The 23,049-nt window shown below is 46.3% G+C and overlaps 2 protein-coding genes across 4 annotated transcripts in view; both read right to left on the bottom strand.

The window, feature by feature from the left end:
* The window catches only part of LOC310701735 (uncharacterized protein), a 58,735-nt gene that overhangs the window by 23,893 nt on the left and 11,793 nt on the right, over positions 1-23,049 (bottom strand). The gene's annotated exons all lie outside the window — the stretch shown is intronic.
* On the bottom strand, positions 12,251-22,383 carry LOC310701622 (uncharacterized protein). Of its 2 annotated transcripts, XM_083492799.1 has the most exons (4): positions 21,934-22,288; positions 20,377-20,475; positions 20,152-20,239; positions 12,251-14,120 (listed from the first exon to the last, which is right to left on the bottom strand). In XM_083492799.1, exon 4 carries the CDS (start codon positions 14,027-14,029, stop codon positions 12,581-12,583), a length of 1,449 nt encoding a protein of 482 aa, XP_083348925.1. In that variant the 5' UTR covers positions 14,030-14,120; positions 20,152-20,239; positions 20,377-20,475; positions 21,934-22,288; the 3' UTR covers positions 12,251-12,580. The 2 variants fall into 2 exon arrangements, with proteins under 2 accessions (XP_083348925.1, XP_083348924.1); XM_083492798.1 differs by lacking the exons at positions 20,377-20,475; positions 21,934-22,288 and adding an exon at positions 22,331-22,383.

Below are 23,049 nucleotides of genomic sequence, written 5' to 3' on the forward strand. Positions count from 1 at the left end.
CCCCCCCTTTTCAAGGATCCCTCCCTGTCCCTCTCTCCAAGGCAGATTTCTTGCCGGGAAGGGAAAAGCCAAGGCAGCCCCTCTGGAGATTCCCCCGCCAGCGCCCAAGATGGAGACATCTCTTCCAAAAGGCCCCGGGTCTCTCTCTCCCCCCTCCCCCGCAGAGTTCCCCCCTCCCACGCCAGGGATGCTTCCATTGATCCCACAGCCCCCCAACTACCTATGCCCTCCTCCCTCCGTCCCTGAGACGCCCCTGCGCCCGGAAACCCCCCTTGGCTCCGCTCACCCCTCGCCCCCAAATGCGCGTGGCGAGGGTGCTTCCAAGGAGAAGGCGCCACGGAAACCCGGCAGGGGCTTCCTCTGTAGAAAGGACCCCTGCACCCCCGCCCTTGTGCATGTCCCATAGTGTTATTTTGTTTCGGGGGGGGGTGATCTCTTGTGGGGGAGGGGCTCCAAAGGAGACCACGCCACGCAAGTCCTACAGGTCTTGGGTCCCCACTTCGCAGCGGGATTGCATGGATCCAGACCCTCCTGATGGGCCCCAGTAAAGGCACTTTTGGGGAAGGTGGGGAGATATGGAGGCGTCTTTGTCCTTTCCTCCCCCCTCCCCATTTCATCCCCCCCATCCCTGCATCTTTACCCCTTTGTCCTCTCTGCCCCTCCGCCTCCCTTGCTCGCTCTTCCGATGTCTTTTCCTGCAATAGAAAGAGCAGGGCGGGAGGAGTTGGTCCAGCGACGCCCCCCCCCCTTTCTCAAGCCCCTCCCGATGCTCCTTTTTCCCGCCTGCCAGGAAAAGTCCGGCCCATAGAGCTACGGGGCAGAGCAGCCCCTTCCGGTGCTCGGATGGGAACCTGCACTGAGGATTTTCCCAGGGGTTGCATGGGAGGCCTCTCTATCTCTCTCCTCTCTATGATAAGGGGGGGCTGTTCTTCCCTGTTCATTTCTTCCTATACTGGATGCTATGGGATCCTGCATCTCAGCCTGCAAGGCCCCTTTTCTGCGCTTACGCCAAGCCTGCAGGGCGCTTCTTTGGCCACTGCTTCCCTGCCTCTGCTTTACAGAAAGAGCAGCAAACTCTGCACATGACCAGAGAATGCTATATGAACTCCCGCCATGCCTTTACAGTACCAGTTTTAGTTTGCCTAGTCCCAAATTAGAGTTTCCAGCATTGCAGGGGGTTGGACTAGTTGGCCCTTGGGGGTCCCTTGCAACTCTGCATTTGTATGATTAACCACCGGTCAATAATGCAGGGCTCTTTTGCCTCACGTGGATCACAATCCCGCAGCTCTGAAAGGAAGAGCCTCATGCTGTACCCACTGAGCTCTCCCACCTTCCGCCCCTAAGGGATCTGGGTCCTAGCCGAGCGTTGCCGCGTCCTGAATCTGGTGAGATCCCACAGCGGGATCCAGATCCTTTCCGGTGCCTTGCCCACTTTCTCTGTTGTTTTTGTTATTTAGTCGTTTAGTTGTGTCCGACTCTTCGTGATCCCATGGACCAGAGCACGCCAGGCACTTCTGTCTTCCACTGCCTCCCACAGTTTGGTCACACTCATGCTGGTAGCTTTGAAGACACTATCCTACCATCTCGTCCTCTGTCCTCCCCTTCTCCTTGTGCCCTCCATCTTTCCCAACATCAGGGTCTTTTCCAGGGAGTCTTCTCATCTCATGAGGTGGCCAAAGTATTGGAGCCTCAGCTTCACGATCTGTCCTTCCAGTGAGCTCTCAGGACTGATTTCCTTAAGAATGGATAGGTTTGTTCTTCTTGCAGTCCATGGGACTCTCAAGAGTCTCCTCCAGCACCATAATTCAAAAGCATCAATTCTTCCATCGTTCTACCCGGACACTGAGGTCCAGCACCGAGGGCCTTCTGGCAGTTCCCTCACTGTGAGAAGCCAAGTTACAGGGAACCAGGCAGAGGGCCTTCTCGGTAGTGGCGCCCTCCCTGTGGAACGCCCTCCCACCAGATGTCAAAGAGAACAACAACTACCAGACTTTTAGAAGACATCTGAAGGCAGCCCTGTTTAGGGAAGCTTTTAATGTTTGATGTATCACAGCATTTTAATATTCTTTTGGAAGCAGCCCAGAGTGGCTGGGGAAACCCAGCCAGATGGGCGGGGTATAAATAATAAATAATAAATAATAAATTATTATTATTGTTATTATTATTATTATTATTATTACGCGGTCAGCCTTCTTTGTGGCCCAGCTCTTTCATACATCACTACTGGGAAACCACTTTCTCTACGGGCAGAAATTCCCGAGCAGCGAGGGAATGTAAGGTTTAAGGGGAGAGAGAGCCCGGCTGCCTAGAGTGGCCCGGAAAAGGCCCCTCTCTCCGTCTCGTCTCCTATCCTCTTTCCGCTTGTTTTGGGAGGCCTCTGGGGTGGCGAGTCCTTTGGGTGAAGGGGAGGCTCGGGGCGACTGGGGGTGCAGAGAAAGGTGTTGGGGGGCTGAGAGATGAATGGGAGGATCCCCTGGGTGGGTGGAAAGGAAACCATGGGACCCAAGGCCTTTGAGGTCCCTGCAACGGCCCCCCACGAACCCAGGGTGGGGGGAGAGCAGGCTCTTTGGGGGGCTCAGAAATGGGTGTCCCTTGAGAAGGGGGGAGGACTCCAAGTGGGGAAAGAGGGTGGGCACCTATATTTGGCAGATGCTTTCTTTGCGACCCCCGCATTGCAGAGGGGTTGGACTAGATGACCCTGGGGGTCCCTTCGAGCTCCACCGTTTTATGGTTTTGGTGGGTAGAGGACAGATTGAATTAGTATCACCAGAAAACATTTTAAAAAGCGGCTCCTTGTGTGACGTGAACTGTGGGTTCTCACATATGGAAATGTCCAAAATTCAGCATTCGATTGACGTTGGAGACTGAGTTGAGAAATAAGATCAAGGGTACATATTGATATAGGAAGGTATTAGATAAAATGTAAAGAAATATACAATAATACGAGTACATTAATTTGTAAAAAAGGAATATACAACGGGATAGACAGGATGTCCAAAGTGTTAGATATATATATGATTTTGGAATAGTTTTTTGTCCTTGTGATTCCCCCCCCCCCTTTAAGGATATAAACTTTGTATACATGCTAAAAATTACAGTATAATAAGCCTTGTGATGTAATATGATGTTTACCGATGTAACAAAAGAACTTTAATAAATAAATAAAACTGGACTCACCCGCTAACTGCACTCTATTAAACAGTGTGCACATCTCACTGTATACAAACTACAAAAATCTATACAATTTACCACAGTTTATCTTGTAGTGAGTGAATATCGTCCCAGGCAGAAGCTGAACAAACAACAAGGAGAGTTTTATTAATAAAAATAAGTTTTTGAAAGAAAGTGGGTCAGGAAATGTGTTCTCCTGACTTCCGGGTTAGCGCCACCGGCAATGGCTGCTTCCTCTGATCTGGAGGAACCTGCTCCGTGAAAATCAGGGTCTGGACCGCCACGGCGAGGCGGAGACCCATCAAAAACCACAGGCGGGAGAAGCCTGTGGACCTGGGATTCAGCTGGCACCTTTAGCGCCTCCCCTACTCGCGGGGAAACCCGACTACAGGGATCCGGAGCAACGTGGGGTGAGCGGCGTGGTGCTTCAAATTGATTGCTCTTTTCACGGAGTGAAGCCGCATTGCTGTTGTCGGAGAGCGCTGACTTTTTTCCTGTGGACAATTGGACTCTAAACAAGTACCCGTGAGTAGAACGGAAAATTGGATTATTAAACTTCGTAATTTGGCACCGGAGCGGGAAGGTCTACACAGGAAGTCCACCTTCCGCTTTTGTAAACAGCTTGAAGCAAAGACATCGCAAGCTAAAGTCTGGAAAGTCATCTGTAAAGGACTAAATTTCCATAGGTTAAAACTACAACCCCCCCTTGGAAGCAGGAGAAGATGGGGGGAAATCTTAAATTGTTCAAGCCTGCAGGAGAGGGAGTAAAGAAAGATAAATTTCTATCGTCTTGAACCTGGGAACGGGCTGTCAAAGATAGACGTTTGGGGAAAGTTCATTGACTGTGAATAATAACGCATGTTTGACAGATAGTTAAATAAGAGAAATATATTGATTCCAATGTTTCCTTTTGCACTAAAAAGGAACAAAGATTTGAAAAACGAAAGCAATTTTGTTGCTGGATCTGCTTGTAAAAGGATGGATACAAATAGAAATTGTTTCCTCTAGAGGGAGCTTTTGAACTGTTGTTGGAGTGGACCTGGGGAACTCTACAGCTGTAGAGATTAGAGAGCGTGAGAAACAGGCTCTGACCTTGGATAAGAATGTTGACACAGGAAACCTTAGTGTCTGCTTTGTGCAGGACAAGTGCTTTGTTGGAGCAGCTTCATGCGAAGATGGATTTGATGACTACTGCAATTGATAATTTCGGTCAAACAGTGACCACTGAGATAGAACCTGCTCAACAACTGACCCAGGAATCTGTCCAGACAGGGCAAGTTGCGGAGAAGACAGAGGAGGAGGTTGTTGTTGAACCTTAAGTAATACAAGTTGAGAGAGATGCAGCCCGGCAGGAGCATAAGCTGTCGTTTCTGAGGACTGAATCTGGAGTGAGGCAGACTTGGAGAGACGGAGTCCTGTCGGGGCTGGAGATGGCAAGTTGGTCAGATCCAGGAGATTGGAGTGGTCAAGGCACTCAACTTTGGAGGGGCATTGAAGTATGTTTTGGAATATTTTTTGGATTTTAGTGCTAACCATGGAGAACGGGCTGACCGGCCGAGAAGGGATAAAGACACTCTTAGGTTGTTCCCCCGAGATCTACTCCTCAGAGACAAAGGAAGGAAATTAAGAACAAGACCAGCAGAAGACAAAGAAAAGTGCAGGTACAATTATGAAGAAGATCTGCAGAAGGGACATGGAAAAGAGTTAAGAGCCTCGGACATAAGATCACCAGGTTGATGGACTAGATGGAACAGATAGAAAGGACTGACAGAACACGAGACCAGGAAGAAGAGACAGTGGATGAAGATTGGCAGAAAGTTTAAAAATTCATTTAGAGAAATATTGCAAAATTAACGACTGTTAGGAAAATCTTGGAATGAAACTATTAGGATTTAGTAGAAATGTTATAAGGAGTTATGTATAAATAAGTTTTTAAGTTTTAGGGTTTTTTATGGTAGGATAAGGGTAAAATAAATTAAGACAACTAAAGGACAGAATACAGTGAAAGATGGAAAGGATTTGCTGAGATAATTAATAATTAGAATACAAAAAAGGGAGGTGTGAGGAGGTCGGGGAAATAAGTGAATGAAGGGTAGGGGAATATTGGATTTGTTTGAGAGCCAGTGTGGTGTAGTGGTTAAGAGCAGTAGACTCCTGTCAGGGAACTGCCATCGGAGCATCAGGTGGTGGAGGGATTCAGGGAGGAAGAAAGAGACTCAACAGCTGAAGCAGGGACCAGCAGGGGGAGGAGTGGGTCTCTGAGGGAATGCGAGCAGGAGGGAGGGCTCAGGGAAGCTTCCAGCGAGAACAGTGGGGAGGTATCTGAGTCTCCCATAGGGAGACCCACACCTCGCCGGAAACTGTCACGCCGTGAGTCCAGGAGACGCGTTTCCGTTAAGGAGCTCCTTTGCTGGAAACGCTTCCGCAGACAGCCACTGTCGGACGCTACTAGTGACTAGAGCAGACATGTCTGAGGAGCTCCGTCACACACGGAGGTTTGTGGGGTCGCACAAACTCTGAGGGAGCACGTTTTTACGCACAAGCAGCTAATCAATCCCTAACAGCAGTCCGACAGTCTCTGTACGCTGCCTGTGCAAGAGAAAGCATCATGAGCGAACCAACCGGAACCGGAGGAGCGGGGGCTGGAGCTGGTCCAAGCTTGGAAGATAGATACCGAGCGTTGGAGGTCCAACTGGCGCTGCAGACGGCGAGGCTGGAGGAGAGAAGGGCTCAGGATGCAGACAAGAAGGGGAGAGCCACTCAATTCCCCAGAAAGGTACCAGGATTGGTGCAAAAATTTGGGGGGGACCCCAAGGATTACCATGCCTTTAGGACAGAGATGCAATATGCCATTAATGTGCAGTTCGATGAGTTCCCTGATGAGGAATCGCGAGTTGCTTTCGTAATTGGGCATCTTGAGAAAGGGGCGAGAGACTGGGTTCGACCCCTAATGGCAACGCACAATGACATACTAAAGGACACGAGGAAGTTCTTTCGTGCAATGGATATCATGTTTTCCAGCGATATTGAGGAAGGGGCGGTGCGCAGACAGCTAATGGCTTGTAAGCAGGGAAGTCGATCTGTCCGTGAGTACTGGACTGAGTTTACCATGCTGATTCACAGACTGAGTTGGGATTTATCGGCGGCACCCATTCAAATGCTATTTGAAGAAGGTCTTTCTTCGGCGGTGAAAGACGAGCTGTCACGGAGCCCCAGGGCGGAGTCTATGGATCAGCTGACCAAATCTGCGCTGACCATAGGAGCGCGGCAGGAGGCAAGAGCCTTGGAGAGGCGGGAAGGGAGAGGGGAACGTTGGAAGGAGTTCCGCATTCCAGACATTCCTGAGCCAGCTTTCCCGCCGGCAGAGCCGATGGAAATCGGAACAGCGCGCGCGCGCGCGCATTTTCAAAAACCAGCGAGGGGGCTAAGGAGGGAAAGGGCCCCCGGAAATGCTATCTCTGCCAACAGCCAGGCCACTTTGCCAGAGTCTGCCCCCAGAGGAAGGAATGGCAAGGGATGGTGGGAGCTGTTGAGGGGGGAGAACAGGGGGGAACGGAGCAGGTAAAAGCCAACGCCTGGTTGCCACAATCGGGGCACTGCAGCCAGGCCAAAGAGCAGTGAAAGTGCCCGTGCCAGAAGCTCCTCGACCTGCTCTAGTGATTGAAGTGTCGCTAGAGCTGCAAAATGGGCACCCCCTAAAAATAAAGGCGCTATTGGACTCAGGCAGCTCCTGCAATTTTATGAGCAAGGAGTTTGCTGCTGAACACCAGATACAGACTATCCCTTTAAGCAACCCCCTGCAGGTGACCACGATTGATGGCAGGGAGTTGTTGGGAGGAGGAGTCAGCTTGCAGACTGTCCCAATGATAATGAGGGTGGCAAGGCACACAGAACTGATAGCGTTTAATGTGGCCACCCTGGGAGGCGCTCCCATTATTTTGGGAATGAGCTGGCTAGCTCTACATGATCCGCTGGTTGGCTGGCATCAAAGAGTGGTGTCCTTTGGTTCAGCACATTGCTTAGAACACTGCAAAGGGGAAAAGGGTTCAGCAGGGGCCCAAGCCACCCTAGCAGGGACTGAAGTAATGGAGAAGGTGAAGGTACCACCACAGTATGCAGATCTCAGCGACGTGTTCAGCGAGAAGGAAGCTGACCAACTACCACCTCATAGACCCTTTGATTGCCAGATCAATTTACTCCCTGGAGCACAGCTTCCCGTGGGCAAGTTGTATGCCATGTCAGACAGAGAAATGCAGGAGTTGCGAGGGTTTATTGACAAGAACCTGAAGAGAGGCTTCATCAGAGAGTCCAAAGCAGCAGGGGGTAGCCCAGTGTTCTTTGTGGACAAAAAAAACGCGGACAAGCCGAGACTTGTATGCGATTTTAGGAGGTTAAATGCAGTGACTGAACCGGTGGCTTTCCCTATGCCCAGAATTGATGATATTTTGACCAGGGTGAGGAAGGGAAAGATTTTTACAAAGCTGGATCTAAGGGGGGCGTACAACCTGATACGCATAAGGAAAGGGGATGAATGGAAAACCACCATGTTTACCCCTTTGGGGGCATTTGAATACCTCGTTATGCCATTTGGATTACAAGCAGGCTCAGCGTGTTTTCAATCTTTTATGAACCACGTACTGGGCCCTTTGCTCTACAAGAATTGCGTTGCTTTCCTAGATGATGCGTTGGTGTATTCGGAGAATGAGGAGCAACATGTGAGAGACGTCAGAGAAGTGTTGAGCAGACTGCAAGCCAACAGGCTGTGGGTCAAACTGGAGAAGTGTCGGTTCCATACCAAGGAGGTGGAATTCCTGGGGTACCGCCTGTCAGACAAGGGATTGGCCATGGATCCCGGCAAGGTACAGGCAGTGCTGGAATGGAAAACACCCAAAACCAAGAAGGATGTGCAGAGGTTCCTAGGGTTTGGAAACTTTTATCGTAAGTTCATCCGCAACTTCGCCCATCTGACGGCGCCCATCACTGACTGTCTCAGCAGTAAAAAGAAGTTTGTATGGACGGCGGAGGCGGAGCGAGCGTTTGAGGAGCTGAAAAGGGCCTTCGCCTCTGAAGAACAACTTCTGCATGTGGATTTACGAAAGAAGCTAAGGGTTGAAACAAACGCATCTGACAGAGCCATAGGGGCGGTGCTTCTTCTGCAGCCGGGGAAGGAGGAGTCAGAGTGGCGACCGTGTGCCTTCTTTTCGCGAAAGCTGAACAAATCCGAGAGGAACTACACGGTGTACGACCGAGAACTTCTTGCTATTCATGAGGCGTTCCGGAGATGGAGGCATCTGCTAGTTGGTGCACAACATAAGGTGCAAGTGTGCACGGACCATAAAAATCTAGAGTATTGGAGAACTGCGCGAGTGCTCAACCAAAGGCAGTTGAGATGGGCCCAGGAGTTCTCCAAATTTAACTTTGAGATTTGTTACGTGCCAGGCCCAGAGAATGTTAGGGCGGACGCTCTCTCACGCAAACCTGAATATTTGGAGGGGGAGGGAGCACCCGAAGAAACCCATATCATTCCAGAGGACCGCTGGGTGTGTGGGGCGACTTTGGTGGGGCAAAGGGAATTGGTAGAGGGTACGGTGCAGGATGCATACGCCCAGGACAAACTCAGGGATCTCAGGAGGGAGGAAGACAAATCCGGTGGTTTTGAGGAGAGAAACGGGGCATTGTATTATAAGGGAGCGTTATATATACCTGAAGGGGAATTGAGGGAGAAGGTACTCAAGCAGCTGCACGATAGCCCCACAGCAGGGCATTTTGGGCAACACAAGACCATGTGGCTGGTTACCAGGGAATTTTGGTGGCCCAAGGTCAGGGAAGATGTGCGGGAGTATGTGAGAGGGTGTGAACAATGCCAAAGAGCCAAGGGGGAGAGGCGGGCGCCGGCTGGTTTATTAGAACCACTGCCCACACCTGAAAGACCGTGGGAAGCAGTGGCAATAGATTTCATGACTGATCTGCCAAGGTCTAGAGGGAAAACAGCCATCATGGTTGTAGTAGACCTGTTAACTAAAATGGCCCACTTTATAGCCTGCTCACATGCGGTCACAGCAGAAGAAACAGCCAAATTGTTTGTAGAGAATGTGTTTCGGTTGCATGGCGCCCCCTTGAGGGTGGTTTCAGACCGAGGGAAACAATTTACTTCCAGGTTCTGGAGGAAGCTCATGAGCTTACTGCATGTAGAGGTTAATTTTTCAACGGCCCGTCATCCAGAAACCAACGGGCAGGCGGAAAGAGCAAATGGGGTTCTCCAACAATATTTGAGGTGTTATGTTAATGACAGAGAGAATGATTGGGTGGAGAAGCTGGCGTTGGCAGAATTTGCCTACAACAATGCAGAGAACGTGTCCACGGGGATGAGCCCCTTTTTGGCTAATCACGGGTGCCATCCCAGAGCCTTCCCAGGGGGGGAGGGGGAGAACTGGAGCGTTCCAGCTGCAGAACAGTTCGTTGAAGAAATGGAAGCGATCCATCGCCAGCTCCAACTCAACTTAAACAGGGCTAAGGAGGAATATAAGAGGCAGGCAGACAAAAACCGAAGGGAAGGTGAAAGCATCAGGGTGGGGGACCAGGTGTGGCTGTCAACCCAAGGGTTGCCGTTCAAAGGAGGTTGTAAGAAATTAAGACCCAAAAGGCTGGGTCCGTTTGAAGTCATGCAGCAGGTCAATCCAGTGGCTTTCAGGCTCCGGTTACCGAACCACATGAAGCTGCACCCAGTTTTTCACAGGTCGTTGCTGTCACCGTATAGAGGAGACAGTGAAGGGAGGGTCACTAGGGGACCAGCAATGGAGGAGAAGGAACACAGCTACCATGTAGCGGAGATCCTCGATTCCAGGTGGAAGGGAGATCAAGTAGAGTATTTGGTAATGTGGGAAGGGGAACCGGAGTCGGAAAACACCTGGGTTAGGGCAGAGGAGGTCAATGACGAAGTTTTAATAGAGACTTTTCATCAGAGGTTCCCACGTAAACCTCAGCCTGTAGCGAGGTTCCGAAGGGAATACTTTGCCACCACCGACGAGGAAGAGGAGTTGGAGGGGTTCCCAGATTCTGAAGAGGAAGAGGATTCAGCGAGCCAGGACGACGATCGATGGAGGGAATTGTTCGAGACGTCGGAAGATGAGGAAGATTCGTTTCGGGGTTTTAGCCCTTCACCTCCCAGGGGAGAGGAAATGGGAGGGGGTGAGGGGGGCCCTGGAGGGGAGGTGGATGTCAGGGAACTGCCATCGGAGCATCAGGTGGTGGAGGGACTCAGGGAGGAAGAAAGAGACTCAACAGCTGAAGCAGGGACCAGCAGGGGGAGGAGTGGGTCTCTGAGGGAATGCGAGCAGGAGGGAGGGCTCAGGGAAGCTTCCAGCGAGAACAGTGGGGAGGTATCTGAGTCTCCCATAGGGAGACCCACACCTCGCCGGAAACTGTCACGCCGTGAGTCCAGGAGACGCGTTTCCGTTAAGGAGCTCCTTTGCTGGAAACGCTTCCGCAGACAGCCACTGTCGGACGCTACTAGTGACTAGAGCAGACATGTCTGAGGAGCTCCGTCACACACGGAGGTTTGTGGGGTCGCACAAACTCTGAGGGAGCACGTTTTTACGCACAAGCAGCTAATCAATCCCTAACAACTCCTAATCTGGGGAACCGGGTTCGCGTCTCCGCTCCTCCACATGCAGCTGCTGGGTGACCTTGGGCTAGTCACACTTCCTTGAAGTTTCTCAGCCCCACTGACCTCACAGAGTGTTTGTTGTGGGGGAGGAAGGGAAAGGAGAATGTTAGCCGCTTTGAGACTCCTTAAAGGGAGTGAAAGGCGGGATATCAAATCCAAACTCTTCTTCTTCTTCTTTAAATTTATTTTTTGTTCGTTTTTGATTTTGGTGTATGGTATGTTTGCTACTATTTATTTATTTATTTATTTATTTATTATTGATTTGTGTTGTTTAATCTCTTTTCTCTGCTTTTCTTTCTTTTCTCTTTTCTGTAACTTTAAATTCCCAATAAATATCATTTAAAAAAAAGAAAAAAAGGAAATGTGTTCTCCTGGGTAGAACTCAACTTATTTACTTAAACTATAAGATGTTTCAGGCTTAAACACAGGATTACAGTCACAGCTTCTCTTCAACTCTCTTCACTTAAAAAAAGGCTATACTTCAGTTTCTGATACTTAGTTGGGACAAGGTGCTTCAGTTAAATACAGCACAGCTTCCTTTCCCGATCAATACCCTGGTTCCTAAGCGAGGGGCACTTTCCCCCAGCTCCCCCTCTAAGCAACCCCACTGCTGAGGCAATACCAAAATGGCGTAACAGACCAAGGGGATCCCCTCCCCCCTTGTGACTGGCTTGGGGGGGGTCTTCTCTCCCTAGAAGAACTGCCCCCTCCTGACTGGAAGGAGACCCAGGGGGTATCTGAATCCCCCAAGGATCTGCTTCTCCTGCCTCAAGAGTCAGCCCTCCCAGGTCACCAGCTTGTAGATCTTCCCCAGACCCCCAACCGGGTCTCCCTCTCCAGGCTGGGAGGGTCTTTCCTCTCTCAGGGAGGGGGTTCAACTCAAACCAGAACCAGTGGAAGGAATAACACCTCAAAGAAAAACACAGCCAAGAGAGAGCAAAATTCAACATCCGGAAGGGACCCAGTTTATTGAGAGATAAGATATTGCAAAAGCTCTAGTGACTCAAAACAGAGGTTCATTTTAGTACAACTTTGAGAGGGATTTTTTGAGGAAGGTACAGGCATTAGCTCATAGAAGTTATACATGTACGGGAAGGTCACAGGTCAGGGAGCTAAAACGGTTCTTCTGTCCATTATTTTGGGTATCCTGGTGTCTTGCTGTCTTAGGATTTACATTTCATTCATTTATTGTCCAAAAACCTGACAACCAGACCTTTAGAAAGTCCTTAGCTTACCATTCCAATGGCTCCCAACGCCTGGGAAGAAGACTCAAGGGAAGAAGAGTCGGTTACATAAATCTTCTATTTCTAAATGTTTTAAGCAATAGTTTCAAAGATAATTGGGTGGAAGTCGGGGTTGAGAAGTCCACGTAGCCTAGAAATTATTAGAGCACTGAGACATAGCTTCCACATATATTCTATGTATCTAACGGCTGATGTATGTTAAGATCTGCACTCCTACTGAAGCTCCTTCCACACTCCATGCATTTAAATGGTTTCTTCCCATGCAAGTTCACTACTGTTTTGCACTCTGACTGAAGCTCTTTAAACACTCCATATATTTAAATGATTTCTCACTGATGTATGTCTGTTGATGTTTTCTATGTGCTTCACTATCAGTAAAGCTCTTTGCACACACAATCCTCACATTTAAATGCTTCCCCCCCTGCTGTGAATGTTCTCTGGTGTCTTTAAAATGTCTGCTTTGACCGAGGCTCTTTCCACACTCCTTACATTTCAATGGTTATTCTCTGGTGTGAGTTTGCCGATGTCTCTTAAGGTTTCCACTTTGACTGAAGCTTTTTCCACATTCCATACATTTAAATGGTTTCTCCTTTGTGTGAGTCTGTAGATGGCTTCTAAGGGTTCCACCATTACGGAAGCTCTTTCCACACTCCATACATTTAAATGGTTTCTCCCCTGTGTGAGTTCTTTGGTGGCTTTTATAATTTCCACTTTGACTGAAGCTCTTTCCACAATCTATACAGTTATAAGGGTTCTCTCCTGTGTGAGTTCTTTGGTGCAGTCTAAGGTTTTTGGTTGAAGTGAAGCTCTTTCCACACACTATACATTTATATGGTTTCTCCCCTGTGTGAGTTCGCTGATGTATTCTAAAGGTTAGACTATGACGAAAACTCTTTCCACACTCCATACATTTAAATGGCTTCTCCCCTGTGTGAGTTCTTTGGTGCCTTTTATAATTTCCACTTTGACTGAAGCTCTTTCCACACTCTTTACAGTTATATGGGTTCTCCCCTGTGTGAGTTCTTTGGTGCAGTCTAAGGTATCCACTTCGATTGAAGCTCTTTCCACACTCCATACATTTAAATGATTTCTCCCCTGTGTGAGTTTTCAGATGTGTACTAAGGTTTCCAGTTTGACTGAAGCTCTTTCCACATTCCATACATTTAAATGGTTTCTCCCCTGTGTGAGTTTGCTGATGTATTCGAAGGGGCCCACTTTGATGGAAGCTCTTTCCACACTCCATACAGTGGAATGGTTTCTCCCCTGTGTGAGTTTTCTGATGTGTTCTAAGGTTTCCACTTTGACTGAAGTTCTTTCCACATTCCATACATTTGAATGGTTTCTGCCCTGTGTGAGTTCGCTGATGTATTGTAAGGGCGTCCCTACGACCATAGCTCTTTCCACATTCCATACATTTAAATGGTTTCTCCCCTGTGTGAGTTTTCTGATGTATTCTATAATTTCCAATTTGACTGAAGCTCTTTCCACACTCAACACATTTAAATGGTTTCTCCCCTGTGTGAGTTCTTTGGTGCAGTCTAAGATATTCACTTTGATTGAAACTTTTTCCACACTCCATACATTTAAATGGTTTCTCCCCTGTATGAGTTCGCTGATGTGTTCTTAGGCTTCCATTATGAACAAAGCTCTTTCCACACTCCATACATTTGAATGGTTTTTCTCCTGTGTGAATTCGCTGATGTGTTCTAAGGTGTCCACTTTGACTGAAGCTCTTTCCACACTCAACACATTTAAATGGTTTCTCCCTTGTGTGAATTCTTTGATGGATTCTAAGTGCTCCATGTTGACTGAAGCGCTTTCCACACTCCATACATTTAATTGGTTTCCCTCCCTTACGAGTTTGTTGATTTTTCCTAAGAGTTTTGCTCCAGTTCAAGCTCTTTTTGCACTGCATAGCTTTAGATGGTTTCTCTTCTGTTGAGTTCATTATTTTAAACTCAGTGTACACACTGACAGACTTTGCCTTTATTATTCTCAATGAAATTGAAGGTGTCTCCTCAGAATTTGGATCACCTTCTCTGGGAGAAAAGAAAATCATTTTAGGGTTTCACGGAAGAGGGAAAAGGAACTTAACACAAAGTGAGTCTAATTAACACCACCGTCTTTTTTTAAAAAGCATCTCCTAGATTCTCCCCTCTCTTCTCTATGTCTCCCTGAAGAAGTATGGCCAGGGAATGGACCACCTGATCTCATGCCCGTCTTGTGAGATACAACTATCCTTGTGGAAATTATCTGTCCAGGACTCTCTCACTTTCCTTTCTCCTTTGGGTGGGTGGCTAAGCAAATATGTGTGACACTGAAAAAGCTGAATTCTAAAGGGAAGAATGTCAGAAGAAAATATCCTTTGGAATAATATACCAATTGCATGTAAGCTGTCAGTTGGATTACAAAAGTGGATTATGCCTTTCCTAAATGTGGCCAAGAGAATGATACTATAAATTAAAGGGGGAAAATATGTTCCAACTTAATTAATCAATTAATTAATTAATTAATTATAATATGTTATTCAAACCCCAGCCATCTGGCTGGGTTTCCCCAGCCCTCGGGGCAGCTCCCAACGGAATATTAAAATATGATTAAACATCAAACAGTGACTTCCGGTTGGTCCGCAGAGCTGAGAAGAGACGGGACTCAGCCCTTAGGGGAGAGTTCAGCTCTTAGCGAGACAAAGGGGGAGTCTGCAAGGGCGCTGCAGCCCCCCCAAAACACTCAAAAGGATTATTTTGAGGCCAACAGCGATATAAGGACGTCTCTCCACCACCGAAAATGCTCCCCTTGGGCAGCGGAAAGTGCTGCGAAAACGGAGTAAGATTCTAATCTCTTACAGCGAATAAAAATAATAAATATACCCTTTTAGTTTTGAAGATTTGGTGTACGGAAAGGGAGGTGGAAATCCCTAAAAAATAAACTTATTTGAATCCCTTTGGGAGTTGAAGGAGACCGCTGGAGAAGGAGCTTCTGGCTTTTACTTTTGATTTTAATTGAAACTTCGCAATTTGAAGAAACATATGTTTATGGAGCTATTCTTGTGAGTTAAAATACCAGACCAGAAGAGACAAATATAAAAAGACTGCAAAGTCTGATACTGTAAGAAAATTGAAAAGATTTTTACAGGAAGAGACTTGGGGACATCCCTCCCCCCTTTTGGTTGCTGAGCATGGTGGATTAATTTTTTCTCTCTCTTTTAACTTCACCTTTTTCATTGTTAAGACATTATAAATGCTCCCCTTGGAGAGCGGAAAGTGCAGCAAGATCCAGACGCCAGCGCGGGATGCCATTAACTACTCGGAGGATTGAAGCCTTGAGTCTATCCAGCACAGTGGCTGATTTTCGAACAAAAAGAAACCTGAATCTGGCAAAATGTTGGGAAATTCTAATTGAGAAAGATTCGGAAGACAGAAGGGATAAAAAAGGAGACCAGCCCTGACTGTGATTGATTTACACTGCATGAATTAGCTGCAAAACGGAGTAAGATTCTAATCTCCTACAGGGAATAAAAATAATAAATATACTTTTTTAGTTCTGAAGGTTTGGTTTACTGAAAGGGAGTTGGAAATCTCTAGAAAATAAACCTATTTGAAACCCTTTGAATCCCTAGAAAATAAACTTGAATCCCTAGAAAATAAACTTATTTGAAACCCTTTGGGAGTTGAAGGAGCCCGCTGGAGAAGGAGCTTCTGGCTTTTACTTTCAATTTTAATTTAAACTGCGCAATTTGTAAAAAATATGTTTATGGAGCTATTTTTGCGAGTTAAAATACCAGACAAGCAGAGACAAATATAAAAAGACTGCTAAAGTCTGGTACTGTAAGAAATTTGAGGAGATATTTACAGGAAGAGACTTGGGGACACCCTCCCCCTTTTGGTTAATGAGCATGATGGATTTATTTTCTCTCTCTCTTTTAACTTCACCTTTTTCATTGTTAAGACATTATAATTGAAGTGAATACCTTCCTCTTTTCCTTTCTCCTGGAATATAATGCGGTGGAAGTTGGATTAAGCCACCAAGAGGCAGAATAATTTGGTTTCGTTGGGACATGGTTTTGATTTCTTCTTGCTCTTGGGACGGGGATACAGTGGAAAGTGCGAAAGATCTGTGGATTAGCCAACCAAGTGGCGGAAGACGTTTTCTCTTGCTTTCTCTTTTTCTTTTTGTACAAATAATTACTGGATTACTGCAGCATTTACCCTTTGTCCCCCTCTCAGCTATATACATTTGATATAGAACTGGTTGGAGGTGAAAGGGCCACCTAGTGGTGAAAGAGGAAATAACAATTTAAGAATGACATCAACACAGAAAAAAGGAGGGAAGGGGGAACACCAGGAGGGACCCGGAGAGGGTCAAAGCAAGAAATGGAAGGGAAGGAGATGTTGCAAGACTGTTTTTGTAACAGAAGACAGATATGAAAGAAATTAAACAAAGGAGAAAAATATGGAAAGTAGATGGAAGCAGATGGACAAAAAATTAGACTTAACTGTGAATGAGATGAAAGCCCAGATAAAAGATGCAAGCAAGAGAACACAAATTTAGAGGAAGGATTGAAACGTATGCAATGAGAAGTAAGTGATTTAAAAAAGAAGGATGAGAAAAATAAAAGTGCAGTGTCTGAGCTGAATAAGGAACAGGAGGAATTGTGGGGTGCAACGTGATGCAAAGATAGACAAATTTGAGAATCAGATCTCTCCCAGAAACAGCAGGAGAGAATATTATAGAAAAATTGATTACTGAAATTGCAAAATGAGTAGGAATTGAAAAAGATGAATTTGCCAAAATAGTATTGAATGCATTTAGGATAAAAGTTAAATAAAAAAAATGGAAAGTTTCCAGGAAGTTGTTTGATTATATTTAAAGGTAAGATGATGAGAAATTTAATTTTGCTTAAAAAATAGAGAAAAGAAGCTCTATATTGATGGCGCAATGATAATCATATTTAAGGACATTTCACTTCGTTTGCTGAAAAGACGCGACAGATATAAACCTCTGACACAAGTGCTGAGAAAAAACAATATAGATTTTAAATGGGAGTATCCGGAAGGAGTCTCATTCTACTACAAGGAAAAGAAATTTAAACTGAAAAAGATAGATGAAGTAAAAAATTTCCTCCGAAGGTACAGGGAACTGGATAAAGAGGAAGAAGGGGCAGTAGCTGCAGCAGCAGCCAGAACAGATACCATAGTCCAAGAAGAAGAACATAAATTAAGAGAAGAGGAAGGACAAGTTTAAAAGACTCTATTTCACGAATAAATAGTAACAAAAACAAAATGGCATTAAAACATAGAATGTTAATGGTTTGAATAACAAAACTAAAAGAAATAAAATTGAAAATATTCTATTAAAAAAACTTAGGTATTTGTTCACAAGAGACTCATGTTGCAAAAAAATAGGAAGAATTTTGGTAAAAAAGAAATTAGGAAGTGAATTTATTTCATCAGACAGGAGTAAAAAGAGAGGGGTGGTGTTGTATATATAAAAAAAGTGAAGTGAGACAAATATTTAAGGACAAAGAAGGGAGGAAAACTGATAATTGTCAGGATTTATGCACCAAATGGCAGTAAGACTGAATTTTATAGAAAGTTGGAAGAGAAATTATTTGACTTTGTGGATCAAAAAATAATTATGGGGGACCTGAAGGGGGTAGTTTCATTGGAAATTGATAGAATGAGAAAGAGAATAGAATCAAAAGAAGGGAAACTACCCAAAACTTTCTGAGAAAAGAAAAAAATGGAAATTTTAAATGAGATAATGGAAAATGGAAAACAAACTAGCTAAAAACCCAAATGATATAATGATTAATCAAAATATTAAGATATTACAAAGTCAATTTTCAACAATTCTGGATCAGGAAGTAGAATGGAAATTTAAAAATATGAAACAAAAGAACTTTGAAAACGCAAATAAACCAGGAAAACGGCTAGTATGGCAGATAAATAAAAGAAAATCTCAAAATACATATATAAAATTAAAATTGGAGAGAAAGAAATAGAGAATCTGAAAGAAATAAGAAAATGATTTGTAAATTTCTATAGACAATCGTATAAAAAAGCTGGAAAAGAGAATATAGTCAAAATAGCAGAATTTTTAAAGAAGAATGGAGTGCAACAAATCCCAACAGAAAAGAAGGACAGACTGAATGAATTAATAGAAGTGGAAGAAATTTAGAGAGCAATAAAGAACTTAAAATCAGGAAAAGCACCAGGACTGGATGGAGTTACTGCAAGACAGAAGTACCGTTTTTAGGGGACAGGAGGCAGGTGGGTGTGGATGACTCCCTGGTCCTGAATGGGGTAACTGTGCCCCTGAAGGACCAGGTGCGCAGCCTGGGAGTCATTTTGGACACACAGCTGTCCATGGAGGCGCAGGTCATTTCTGTGTCCAGGGCAGCTGTTTATCAGCTCCATCTGGTACGCAGGCTGAGAACCTATCTGCCCACAGACTGCCTCGCCAGAGGGGTGCATGCTCTGGTTATCTCGCTTGGACTACTGCAATGCGCTCTATGTGGGGCTACCTTTGAAGGTGACCCAGAAACTACAACTAATCCAGAATGCGGCAGCTAGACTGGTGACTGGGTGCAGCTGCCAAGACCATATAACTCTGGTCTTGAAAGACCTACATTGGCTCCCAGTACGTTTCAAAGCACAGTTCAAAGTGTTGGTGCTGACCTTTAAAGCCCTAAATGGCCTTGGTCCAGTATATCTGAAGCAGCGTCTCCACCCTCATCGTTCTAGCCGGACACTGAGGTCCAGCACCAAGGGCCTTCGGGCAGTTGCCTCGCTGCGAGAAGCCAAGTTACAGGGAACTAGGCAGAGGGCCTTCTTGGTAGTGGCACTCGTTCTATGGAACACCCTCCCACCAGTTGTCAAAGAAAACAATAAGTACCAGACCTTTAGAAGACATCTGACGGCAGCCCTGTTTAGGGAAGCTTTTAATGTTTGATGCATTACCATATTTTAATATTTTGTTGGAAGCCGCCCAGAGTGGCTGGGGAAGCCTAGCCAGATGGGCGGGGTATACATAATAAATTGTTGTTATTATTAAATATTATAAAAAATTCAGCTACAACCTACTGGCACCATTAGAGGAAGAGATGAACAATATTTCGAAAAAAGGAGAAATACCAAAGACTTGGAAAGAAGCATATATTACACTGATACCCAAACCAGACTCAGACTTATTACAGGTTAAAATCTACAGGCCAATTTCTTTGTTGAACAGTGATTATGAACTATTTGCTAATATTAAGGCTTTTTTCCTGGCCACCAGATGAAGGACAGATGAAGGACAATAAAAGGAATATTGTGAATATTATTCAGTACTTGACAGCCAGGAATGAAAAGCAGGCAGTCATAATATTTGTGGATGCTGAAAAGGCCTTTGATAAAATATCTTGGGAATTTAAGATGAAAAACTTAGAAATGATGCAAATGGGTCAATTGTTTATGAGAAGTATAAAAGCAATATATTCAAGACAAAAGGCGAAACTTACTTTAAATAATGTTTTAACAGAAAATATTGAAATTACAAAAGGGACAAGACAAGGGTGTCCAGTATCACCATTGTTATTCATAACGGTTTTGGACGTTCTCCTGAATAATATAGGTTTAGCAGAAGGAATTAAAGGATTATCAATCAGAAGGAAAGAATATAAAGCCTTTGTGGATGACTTGGTAATAACAATTGAAGAACCAATAACAAGTGCTAAGGAAATATTTATTTGCAACCATTCAGATGTAATTGGCCAGTACTAAGCCATTCCACTTGAAGTCTGGAATGTCATGTGGATTTATAGCTCTTCTTCGTGCTTTGGTTTCCTATGCTCTGAATGCTGCTGTTTGTGTGAACTCTGCGGAGAGGCCAGTTTGGCGAAATGATACTGGACCCAAGTAGTCAGTGAATTATGAGTAGAAAACTACAAGTCCTTAATATCCTACAGATCTTATTGGACCCAGAATACTACAATTCCTTAATAACCTACTGACCTGGAAGGGCTTGTTCTATGTTCCCACACACTGAAATGAGACACAAAAAAAATACAGTCTCACAGAAAAGTACAGACCTCTCAATTTCTCCAGGACATGTCTCCGTGATTTTCTATTTCAATGGAGATAAGCTCAGACGGGTGTATCAGAGTCTCTCCTAACTGGAATAAATAAAACAGAAGTGTTATTGATGTCCTATGTGACTGTTAAAAGTATTCAAAAATATTCATCTTTAGAAGCAAAGCCAAAAGTGTCTGTCAGCCAATTAAAAGATATGCCACTAAATATATGATGGCACTTGTTTTTGTGGGCAGCAGTCCGATGATGTAGACAAATAAACTCATTTCACCATTAACCTGTGAGTCTCTTTGTAGATTTTGCAGGTTTACTTCAGAAACTGTACCAAGGAAAGTTACAGGTGGACAAAATCACAGGATTCCTATAAACTATAACCCCACCCACTTACTCTCTTGCACAGTTTGTAAGATTGGCAAATTGACACACCTTGCTTGTAATACTGGCAATCCCCGTCCTGCAACCCAGTCAGATGGGCGGCATATAAATGAACTATTATTGTTATTCAGATACCTACACGTAAATCCTCCAGCAATGGACATTGTCTATCATGATATTGGGTCCTTTACCCTTGAGGCCCACCAATATATCAATGATATATGAATCCCGAGAGCATTTTCATAGCACCCTCCACCCATATTTTTGGATTGCTGTACAGTGGTACCTCGGGTTACAGACGCTTCAGGTTGCAGACTCCTCTAACCCAGAAATAGTACATCTGGTTAAGAACTTTGCTTCAGGATGAGAACAGAAATTGAAACTTTCGAGATGGGCAAGACGACCCTCTCGCTAGCTCAATTTGTGCTTAAGAAGGTAACTGTATAGCAAGAACAACAGAACAAGAATAATAAGGAAGACAACTTCTTAGGATAAAGGAACTCAGTGGTCCCACAGTTCCTCTGGAGAACTTCCTAAAGGTCCCTGTAAGGTAATCCAGGTAAAGAAGAGAAGAAAACCCAGGTAAGGGAGGAAGAGTAAGAGAAGGGAGAAGGAGGGGAAGGAGACACAGGAGGATTCTGGACATTTGGGTGGGGCAGTCACAACCCTTGTTTCTTTGAATCTGATGGTCTCCCCCTCCACAGAGAGTGAAAAGGCCGCAGGAAGAGAAGAGAGGAAAGCGGAGACAGGAGACAAAGGAGGAGAAAGGGAAGAAGAAAGGAAGGTCCCTTCCGAAATGGCGTTCCTGACTTTTCTCTTCTGCCCTCCCTGGAGCTCTCAGGCAGCTGACCTGGCCAGGGGGTTGCTCTGCCCACCAGATCTGCCCTCTTGAAATCTGGACCTCCTGCCAGCACAGAGGTGGGCCAGGACCACCCACACGGGACCCCCCCTCTGCAATAAACTCGAAGCCTGAGCGAGGGGGGAAGTTTCCGGTAACTTAAGGGAGGGGGTTTCTCCCAGAATCTTTCTGCCTTTTCTCTCCAGTGGCTGGACTTGGGAGAAAGAAGCATCCTGGAAAGAACTGGGTGGGGAAATGGGACCCCCCCCCTTTTCAAGGATCCCTCCCTGTCCCTCCCTCCAAGGCAGATTTGTTGCCGGGAAGGAAAAAGCCAAGGCAGCCCCTCTGGAGACCCCCCCCCAGCGCCCAAGATGGCGACATCTCTTCCAAAAGGCCACGGGTCTCTCCCTCCCCCCCGCGCCAAGGACGCTTCCATTAATCACTCAGCCCCCCAACTTCCTCTGCCCTCTTCCCTCCGTCCCTGAGTCTCCCCTGCACCCAGATGCCCCCCCGGCACCATTCAACCCTCGCCCTGCGTGCCCAATATCTCCCGAGCGCGCCCACCTCTCCCTCCGGAGGGGCCTCGCAAGACGAGCCACGGGGGGGGGGGGGGGGAGAGAGAGAGGGAAGGAAGGAAGGGGGGTGTCTCTATCCAGGCCTCTCTCTCGCCCTTTCATCCTTCCATGGACTCCGTCTATCCCCCCAGGAACTAATGTTCGGGGGCGGGGGGTTGCTTCAAAGCAGAAGGCGCCACGAAACCCTGCAAGGACGTCCTCTACAGAAAGGCCCACTGCACCCCCCCCCCGTGCATATCCCATAGCCAAGTGTAATGGGGGGGGTGATCTCTTGTGTTGGAGGGGCTTCATCGTCCCATGTCAGATCTGGGTTGTTTGGGGGGGGAATAGGTCTTTGTCCTTTCCACCCCCTCCCCATTTCATCCCCCCCATCCCTGCATCTTTACCCCTTTGTCCTCTCTTCTGCCCCTCCGCCTCCCTTGCTCGCTCTGCCGATGTCTTTTCCTGCAACAGAAAGAGCAGGGCGGGAGGAGTTGGTCCAGCGACGCCCCCCCCCTTTCTCAAGCCCCTCCCGATGCTCCTTTTTCCCGCCTGCCAGGAAAAGTCCGGCCCATAGAGCTATGGGGCAGAGCAGCCCCTGCCGGTGCTCGGATGGGAACCGGCGCTGAGGATTTTCCCAGGGGTTGCATGGGAATTGCTTGGGGGAGGGGGAGTCAGGCGGGGGTGCCTCTCTATCTCCTCTCTATGATAGAGGGGGGGGGGGCTGTTCTTCCCTGTTCAGTTCTTCCTATACTGGACGCTCTGGGATCCTGCACCTCAGCCCGCAAGACCCCTTTTCTGTGGTTAGACCAAGCCTGCAAGGCGGTTCTTTGGCCACTGCTTCCCTGCCTCTGCTTTACAGGAAGAGCAGCGAACTCTGCCCATGCCCAGAGAATACTGTATGAAATCCCACCACACTTTATCACTTCTAGTTTGCATTTGAAGCAACTGAAACTGGAATTGTATGGAGGATTTTCAAAACTGCGGTCATGTCTGGGGATTGCATCTTGAATACCATTTTGGAAGACTGAAGTTGCAGCTTTGTTTGCTTTGCAAGGATTAAAAACTTCAAGAATGAGTACTTTACCCAGTTACCTTGGAGGAGGTTCCACTGAATTCATTGGGA

Source organism: Podarcis liolepis (genome assembly GCF_965112155.1).
Source record: "Podarcis liolepis genome assembly, chromosome: 2".
Taxonomy (NCBI): domain Eukaryota; kingdom Metazoa; phylum Chordata; class Lepidosauria; order Squamata; family Lacertidae; genus Podarcis; species Podarcis liolepis.

Excerpts from the sequence above, each read along its gene's own strand:
- LOC310701622 (XM_083492798.1), bottom strand. The coding sequence starts at position 14,029 with ATGAACTCAACAGAAGAGAAACCATCTAAAGCTATGCAGTGCAAAAAG.